The following is an 8,058-nucleotide window of genomic DNA, read 5'->3' on the forward strand; positions in this document are numbered from 1 at the left end:
GGATCAACTGCACTTAGTGATCCGTGAATTGGTCAATGAGAGTATTTAAACGAGGGAGTTCGCAAGTGCTAGGTTGCTACCGCAATATAGCAGCTCAAAAAATGTTACGAAACAATAGAAGATCCTGCCGGTGTTAAACCCAGCTCAACAGTGCATGAGGAAGCAGTCAAACAGACGATAACTCAGTCTGCTGCGCTACAACGCCCCGAGGCAGAAGATTATGCGACAGCCTACAAAAGTCCAGAGTGGGAAGTATGAGGGTGAGAATACTTGGATCCAGACAAAAGTGAAGATCACGAAGTCAGTGACTAAGACGAGGAAGAGGAAGATATTCCGGCCGAGAAGTAGGATTTTAGTACTTGGACGAGGAAACGTATGAGACCTGTCACTAGACATGAGATATGCATCCAATATTTCAGCATTTATGATCCTATTATTAACAAGGAAGGCAGCTATATCTGGCACGTAGGCAAGTAAAATATGTTTGAATTGTTGATTCCAACGCTTACTGCTGTGACGAAGACGAACTCGAGCTTGACAAGGAGCATGAAACCTGGGACGACTATGGGGAAACGAGATTTGAGGGGTGGATACCAAAGCAAATCGTAAAGACAGTCCCGAGGGATTCGAGTGGGAATATTGCAGCAAATGCGGTGTTCAACCGGGCTATCAATTGAGCAAATACGCCCCAGATCCATAACGGCTGAAAAGAAGACAGGCCGTGAGAAATGAGCGCAGGTGCGAGCGGGATGGACAAGAGCGTTCGCGACGGGCAAGTTTAGCACGAAGTGGGGGTATGATGGTAGGTTATAGACGAGGCTACTAGGTCTTCTACACCATAAAAAGGGACAAGGACCAAGAGGAGGTAAACAACAAGAATGCAGCATAGAATGAAAGCTTGCTGATCAGCGTGTCAGGCTCTTGGTGTGCCAGGACATGCAAGAGCTCCAGATGTTCGCCTCGATGGACTTTACGTCAACTGTGGTATGTCTGTTCACTCATCATCACCGGCGGTTTAAGAGTCGGATCGGGATGGCTGGGGCGGTGCTCCGTTCCTGCAAGACGACCGCCCTACAAAATTATAGACACGCGTCACACATAGCGAAAGAGAGTTCTCAGATCGATGCATGAAGCTGTGAACCGTAACTCATTACACTAAAGTATCGCACCCTAATGCTTCGGTGCAAATATAGGCATACTCTTCAACTCCCTCTTCGCATTCGTCTGCATACATCCGGTCTGCAGTCGGAGTTTGCTAGCGAAACTATAGAGCAACCTGCATATTCACATGTAGCAGGAAAGATTTGAAGTGAACGAGCGTTCGCAAAGAATGTTCAAGGTCGCCGTTATTCAAAGATAGCTCGTTGCTTGGTGTTCGAGTGTTGGTACCAACAGGTAGCCACGGCTCGTTGAGGCCCACGATACAGGAGGACGAACAAAGAAAAGTACTTAGTTAAGAGTAGCTTAGTAGTGGACCTCGTATTCGGTAGGCAAGGCCTTCTTTCGACAAGGCTGAGCGCCTCATGCAAGACGGATTTCTCTTCGATGCTGATGAGCGGCGGCACTGCTCTGACGGGGAGCACGATAGGAATCGTCGACAAGTCGCAGTCTTTCCTTTGCTACAGCTTCGCCTTGTCTATCTGTATCTTCTGCAAGCCATCTTTCAACTCGTCAGCCATGCCTGCCTTCCCCGGCTTCCTGCTCTCGCGGTCAACGAAGACATGGACGAACTCCCCAACAGCCTTCACTTCCTCCTGGCCGCGCTCGAAGACGCCTATCTCATAGGTCACGGAGCTCCTACCCAGCTTGTTGACCCGCAATGCGAGGTCTACGATGGCTGGAAACTCGGTGGGGGCGAAGTAGTCACAGTGGGAGTGCACTACAAGACCGATTTGAGAAGAGGTGGGCGGGTGAAGATAGCAATGCTTGATTAGGTATGTGTTCACGACTGAGTCGAAAAAGTAATAATATACGCTGTTGTTGAGGTGATGGTACATGTCATTGTCGCTCCTAAACTGCGTCAGCCAATGCTTGTCGTCCAATGCAGGGTATCATTGCACCATCGCGTCCGGTACTCGAGCTGAAACTTGTAGTCGCTGCGACGACGTGCTTTCAATGCATTGTGAACCATAACGTGATCGGTCTGAATCGTAGTATGGAGAGGTGTGATGAAGCACCGCGAGACGCGTCCTGGGTGACAAGTCTTATCGATACCGTCAAGCCTCGGCTCATGCAGCAGACCGCTTTTTTCACCCAAGGTTCGACAGCCCACCACAGCAGCAGAGCCCCGCAATCATCCGTCACATTGGCGCCCTCTCCTCGCATCCTCGCCTACTTGGCCTCCAAAGGACGCCTACCCGTTCCGAAAACACCCTCCGGCGCTACATCCATGGCTCTCGTGCCTTCGCCGGTGCGCGACAAGTATCCTCCCCTACCTGACGACGATTTCCCCTGGAAAGAGCCACCAAAGGTTGCTATCACACCCTGCAATCCCTGGCCGCCGCCATACTATCTCGAAGATGGTTTGCGCAAGGTGACACCGTATCACTACACCTACAACACATTTTGCAAGCAGCGCTGGAGGGGGCGCGAGATTCTCGACATATTTACCAGCGAATTCCGTGATCGAGACCAAGGGTACTACGAGAAGGCTATCATAGAAGGTCGCGTCATCCTGAATGGTCAGCCCGTCCCGAGCACCAGTACCATCGTGAAGAATGGCGACGTAATCTCACATACCCTCCACCGGCACGAGCCACCATGCACGGCGAGTCCTATTGGCATCGTTCACGAGGACAACGATATCATTGTCATTGACAAGCCTGCGGGCATGCCAGTTCACCCAGCTGGCAGGTATCACTACAACTCGATCATCGAGGTCATGAGAGCAGACCGTGGGTACGGGTGGAATCCGCTGCCTTGCAACAGGCTGGACCGGTTGACGAGCGGTATCATGTTTATTGGGAAACACAAGCAGGCAGCTGAGGACATGAGCGCGCAGATTCGGGGGCGGACTGTAAAGAAGGAGTACATCACCCGTGTGGTGGGCGAGTTTCCAGAGGGCGAGATCGTATGCGAGAAGCCTATCCTCCAGATCAGCCCCAAGCTCGGCCTCAACGCTGTACGCGCGAACGGCAGAGAATCTAGAACGGTATTCAAACGATTGGCGTACTATCCACCGAAGGACGACGGCAAGCCAAAAGAGGAGAAGACGGGGGACGTGGATGACGAGGGTCAGCCATGGAAGAAGCTACGTGGTTACTCCATCGTACGATGCTTCCCCGTCACTGGACGCACCCATCAGCTGCGTGTCCACCTCCAATACCTCGGTCACCCTATTTCGAACGATCCAATCTACGCAAATCAGCGCGTTTTCGGTCCTTCACTCGGACGGGGCGTTTCTGAAGATGAGAACGACGAAGACATCATGGCTCGCCTAGCACGTATGGGAAAGGAGGAAGTTGCTGATGCTGTTGCGTACCACGATGAGATGGTCGATGCATACAACAAGAGAAAGGCAGAGAAGCAGACTGGCGAGACCTGCGACGTGTGTGACACACCGCTGTACAGTGATCCGGGGACACACGAGCTAGGTATCTACCTGCATGCTAGGAGATATAGATGTGAGGAAGGCAGATGGGACTATCAGACAGGCCTGCCTGAGTGGGCCCTGCCGCCACCTGGCTATGAAGGTCCTACCGAAAGCACGCAAGAGAGTGATCCTCTAACAGTTGATCTGGAAAAGCTTGGGATTGCAGATGAACAGGTAGAGAAGAAGACAAGTGGTGCAACATCTACCAGCGCAGCGGCTTGAGAGCCTTTTCAAAGCTCATGAGCCAACTCGCATTCTTGCATAGAAAAACTCTAGATACCCAACGATAGAATATTCAGTTCGATCTGTCGACTACAACCCGCCGAACGCGACACAAGTTCAACACCATATATCGTCGTTTATACGCCTTTTCAGTACATCCTAAGATCAACAGGGGTCATGACTACCTCCGCGGGGTGACTGTTCGAGATACCCCATTCGGTAAGAGGGGGTAAACGCCAAAAATGCCCCGCTATCGATGATGTAATGGGGTTTATTTCCTCGCGAGAAACAGCGACACGAACACAATTGCCGTTTAGCCGCCGTTTGATCTGCCTGCCTGAATCATTGATGTCGCATATCTATACTTCAGGCAGCTGCAACATCGTGAGCTTGAGAAACGGTTTGCTGGTACCTCCTTGACTTGCATACCTCAACTTTACTCGCGTCCTCTCACACCACCAATTCACACAATGGCTACCGGTATCGCCCTGGTAGGAAGCGGGATTTTTGTCAAAGAAGAGCACCTCCCCGCCGTCCAAGCAACACCTCTTCTCAGCCTGAAAGCTATCTACTCCCGCTCTCTCAAGTCCGCAAAGTCAGTGTCCGAGCACCTTTCAGACGTGGACCTGTATAGCGAAGATTCAGAGGGTAAGACATATGACGACCTCCTGAAACGAGACGACTTGAAGGGCGTGATCATCGCGTAAGCTACTGGTCCAGTGAATTTGTCATACTGTACGCTCACATGACTAGACTTCCCATCCTCGCGCAACCAGAATACATCAAGAAAGCCCTCGCAGCAGGCAAGCACGTCCTCGCCGAAAAGCCCATCGCAAAAGATGTCCAAACCGCCCAAGACCTAGTCGCCTGGGCCTCCAACACCTCGAACACTTCCGCCACATACTCCGTCGCCGAAAATTTCCGGTACCAAGACTCTTTCCTGTACGCTCACGAACAGCTGAAATCGCTGGGCCGCATCCTCACCTTCCGGAGCCGTGTGAGCCTGTTTGTGGCGCCGGGCGGCAAGTACTTTGAGACGCCATGGCGCAAGGTGCCCGAGTATCAGGGCGGGTTTTTGTTAGATGGCGGTGTGCATTTTGTTGCTGGGACGAGGTTGCTGCTTGAGGGTGGGGGCGAGAAGGTTAAGAGGTTGAGTGCGTTTACGGCGCAGTTGCAGGAGCATTTGCCGCCTGTTGACACACTTCACGCTACTCTGCAGCTGGGCTCTGGCGCATCGGGGACACTGAGCATTTCGTTTGGTACGACGGATAGTGGGGGCGACTACGTCGTTGCCAGCGAGAAGGGAACAGTGACTGTTACGAGGAGTAAGGTCGTGGTCAGTAAAGACGGAAAGGATGAGACGATGGAGTTCCCAGAGGAGGGCAGTGGCGTCAAGCAAGAAGTTAAAGCGTGGGCTGAAGGATTGGCACAGGGGAAGCCGAACGAGAGGCAGAGCCCCAAAGAGGCTTTGGAGGATTTGAAAATTCTTGAGGCGGCGCTGAGGAGCGGTGAGCAGGGTGGAAAGCCGACTGAGATCTAGATACCTAGCAGAAGAACGATTTAAGGACTTAACTGACCAAGCTGCGCAGGAATGCGCTGTGCTCGATACTTTTCATGGAGTCTTCCTTGGAACCTTTTCATCTCCGCTAGTCGTAGCCTCCCCCTCCCGCATCCTCCTCTCACGATCCCACTTCTTTTGTACCTTCGTTCTCTTTCGGATCACTGGCAGACTTTGACCATTGCGGTGGTTCAACGCTGCCTGATCCCATACAACTTCTAGGCCATCTAGAATGGTCACTTAGCATCCGCAGAACAATGAAAGGTATACGCTCGTACTGTTTCCCAGATAAACCTCCCTTGCCTGTCATGCCAAGCAGCACTGCTGTAGCTCTCACACCCGCATTCCGCGCAAGGTGAAAGAGGCTCTCCTGTAAGCCGCCTTCGCTCGCGCTCTGCTCGTTGCGCTGTGGCTCATAGGCCTTATTTGCTCGAAAGTATCTTCGTCTGAGACTTCGCCCTCCGTGTCCTCCGACTCTCTCTCGTCTACCTCGTCATTCGAAGGAACATCTGACTTTCTCAAACCCTGGTCCGGATGGTTTTCCAGGCTCAGCAGTCGGTTGCACGCAATACTGAATGTGAGGCTACTTTTGTCGACTAGTCCGCGGAGTAAAGTTCTCAGTTTCTGTTCATCAGTGGCCGCGATGGCTTCGTGGAGACGTTATGCTATCATCGCCCTGTCGAGATGAGAGGTACCAGTTCTATAGCGAAGTGGATAAATTAGGCGCTCTGAGGTGGTAGTTCAGTATATCGAATAGATGGGCATGCGCGATAGAGTTTGCTTTACGGAGTAGGAAGCTTCATAAGTGTCCAGATCTAAATAGCGGCACAGAGTGGCATGCTGAGAGTTGAAATTCAGCAAGATCGGCTGATTGATACAATCGTGAATTCTCCAACCTGGCGTGAAGGATGTCCTTGTCGCGCGGGCTAGTTGGGCTGTCAGCAACGGTGGGTGAACGGACAGTCCATATTGGCACAGGGCAAGTCTGAGCGAGAAGGTCTCAATGACAAACCTCTTGAGGATTAGCAACTATCGGCAAGCAAATCAGTCATTCTTCAACCAGGTGCACAGTGTTGTCATTATTGCAGCCAGCACCTGCAAGCCGCCGCCGGCCGGACTTGCCGTCGGCACTGCCGAGCCGACCCATGGATCGGCATCTTCCCTCCATCGCCACATCGCAACATGCCGATTCGCAACCAGATTTGACAGGCCGGGGTCCTACATCTCATTGCTTGCAATTTGGAAATCCAGATTTCGTTCATGCCGCAAGGTGTGCATGTAAGCGCCCAAGGATGGACAATGGTTCGGCAGCCGCTGGCGGCACCACGGTGATGTTTCGGGCCTTCGTATGCTTTGACGATGCTCAGAGCGCAAGAAAAAGGAAAGGAAGTGAATAGATTTGTAACTGAATAAATACAGCCTCATCGCCCATCTGAGATACCATATAGGCTCCAAACATCTAACCAATAAACAAGACATCAAACGCCCATTCCCTTACCTCCAAGTCAACCTTACGAGTATCCAGAGAGAGGGTTCATCTCAAAGAACACCATTACAAACACAATGCCGTCCGCAACACAGGCTCGCACACTCCTCCGCTCCTTCGCACAACATTTCAACGAAGCCCGCCGGCACCCTTCATCACCTAACCCTATGAGCATGAAGCCATATCCAACACAGTACCGGGTCATGTTTGGCAAGGTGGCGAGGTCGACTGCACTGTAAGTCCTTGCGCAATTCTACACGTTACAGTTCCCTTCTGCCCCTTAATTTAGCCGAGATGAAGCATGTCGCTAACGTGTTCCAGTTTCCTTCCAGGATACTTCATCTTACTTGGTTGGCCGCTTTTCCCTCCGATCCTGTTCAACGGGCATATGTACGGTTTGGGACGCGAGCCTTGGACAAAAGTGTAACTGAGGCGAGCTTGCCGGAGAGAATCCAAGTTAGTCAGCGCCGGGAGATTTGGATGGCTTAGCATGTCAGACTGCTGACATGCCTCTGTGCTACTGTATGTACGTAGTGTTTAGGCGTTTTGCATTTGTTTGGGATAGGAGAAAACTCAACGATACCTTCAGGCAATATATTGTCTGATGTTTGGCTCTGGTATCTTTCAGCTCTGCGTGAAGTTTCAAAGTGGCCGTGGGAGACTGCCAGTACCAGACGGAGCAATGCGCTCCTGTATTCCCAGAAGAATGTATCATAGTCAGGGTTAGTAGTCTTCGATGCTACTTGCGCGGCTCCGGCAAGCTGTCATCAATAGCGGTATTTGATTGTTCTACCTAGACTTAGACATGATTGAAATAGCGAAGTTTGACAGCATACTCAGTTGAGAGGGAGACAACACGAAAGTCCATGATGGTGTATGATGCGTCACGGTTTGGGTTGCTCCTGCCTGTCGTACCTCACCTGTCATGAGAGTGACTGCCACGTCACACTAGCGTTGTTTACAGCTACCCACATATATATACTGTTTGTAGCTTCACCCAATACAACCTCAGGACAATCTTCAACTTCTTCCCTTTGCGTACAGTTCACTGAACTCCAACATGATGGCTACAATACCTCTTGAACACCGCAAGAACTGGGCACGAGTTACAATCGTGGGCAATCATGGATGCAGACTTCGATTTGAGCCAGACAGGTCAACTGGCTACACGGGCGAGAGAGATGCGGATTGCGAATCGAT

General features: G+C 51.5%; 4 protein-coding genes across 4 annotated transcripts; 3 read left to right on the forward strand and 1 right to left on the reverse strand.

Annotated features, from left to right (window-relative positions):
* Positions 1-1,189: 1,189 nt before the first annotated feature.
* On the reverse strand, positions 1,190-2,190 carry BU25DRAFT_382915 (Thioesterase/thiol ester dehydrase-isomerase). Its single transcript, XM_033704260.1, has 2 exons — positions 2,061-2,190; positions 1,190-2,010 (listed from the first exon to the last, which is right to left on the reverse strand). The coding sequence occupies exons 1-2, from the start codon at positions 2,129-2,131 to the stop codon at positions 1,620-1,622; spliced, it is 462 nt and encodes a 153-aa protein (XP_033567140.1). The 5' UTR covers positions 2,132-2,190; the 3' UTR covers positions 1,190-1,619.
* A 138-nt stretch (positions 2,191-2,328) lies between these two features.
* On the forward strand, positions 2,329-3,938 carry BU25DRAFT_406236 (pseudouridine synthase). The gene has a single exon (XM_033705218.1). It carries the CDS (start codon positions 2,390-2,392, stop codon positions 3,812-3,814), a length of 1,425 nt encoding a protein of 474 aa, XP_033567141.1. The 5' UTR covers positions 2,329-2,389; the 3' UTR covers positions 3,815-3,938.
* A 180-nt stretch (positions 3,939-4,118) lies between these two features.
* BU25DRAFT_406237 (NAD(P)-binding protein) lies at positions 4,119-5,392 on the forward strand. The gene is made up of 2 exons (XM_033705219.1): positions 4,119-4,517; positions 4,568-5,392. The coding sequence occupies exons 1-2, from the start codon at positions 4,285-4,287 to the stop codon at positions 5,352-5,354; spliced, it is 1,020 nt and encodes a 339-aa protein (XP_033567142.1). The 5' UTR covers positions 4,119-4,284; the 3' UTR covers positions 5,355-5,392.
* A 1,406-nt stretch (positions 5,393-6,798) lies between these two features.
* BU25DRAFT_406238 (uncharacterized protein) lies at positions 6,799-7,584 on the forward strand. Its single transcript, XM_033705220.1, has 2 exons — positions 6,799-7,093; positions 7,180-7,584. The coding sequence occupies exons 1-2, from the start codon at positions 6,936-6,938 to the stop codon at positions 7,283-7,285; spliced, it is 264 nt and encodes an 87-aa protein (XP_033567143.1). The 5' UTR covers positions 6,799-6,935; the 3' UTR covers positions 7,286-7,584.
* Positions 7,585-8,058: the final 474 nt, after the last annotated feature.

Source organism: Macroventuria anomochaeta (assembly GCF_010093625.1).
Source record: "Macroventuria anomochaeta strain CBS 525.71 unplaced genomic scaffold BU25scaffold_2, whole genome shotgun sequence".
Taxonomy (NCBI): Eukaryota; Fungi; Ascomycota; class Dothideomycetes; order Pleosporales; family Didymellaceae; genus Macroventuria; species Macroventuria anomochaeta.

Coding starts and splice junctions, on each gene's coding strand:
- BU25DRAFT_382915 (XM_033704260.1), bottom strand. CDS start 2,131: ATGGTTCACAATGCATTGAAAGCACGTCGTCGCAGCGACTACAAGTTT. Junction 2,011..2,060: donor CTCGAGTACCGGACGCGATG/GTGCAATGATAC, acceptor GACGCAGTTTAG/GAGCGACAATGACATGTACC.
- BU25DRAFT_406236 (XM_033705218.1), top strand. CDS start 2,390: ATGGCTCTCGTGCCTTCGCCGGTGCGCGACAAGTATCCTCCCCTACCT.
- BU25DRAFT_406237 (XM_033705219.1), top strand. CDS start 4,285: ATGGCTACCGGTATCGCCCTGGTAGGAAGCGGGATTTTTGTCAAAGAA. Junction 4,518..4,567: donor TTGAAGGGCGTGATCATCGC/GTAAGCTACTGG, acceptor TCACATGACTAG/ACTTCCCATCCTCGCGCAAC.
- BU25DRAFT_406238 (XM_033705220.1), top strand. CDS start 6,936: ATGCCGTCCGCAACACAGGCTCGCACACTCCTCCGCTCCTTCGCACAA. Junction 7,094..7,179: donor GTGGCGAGGTCGACTGCACT/GTAAGTCCTTGC, acceptor AACGTGTTCCAG/TTTCCTTCCAGGATACTTCA.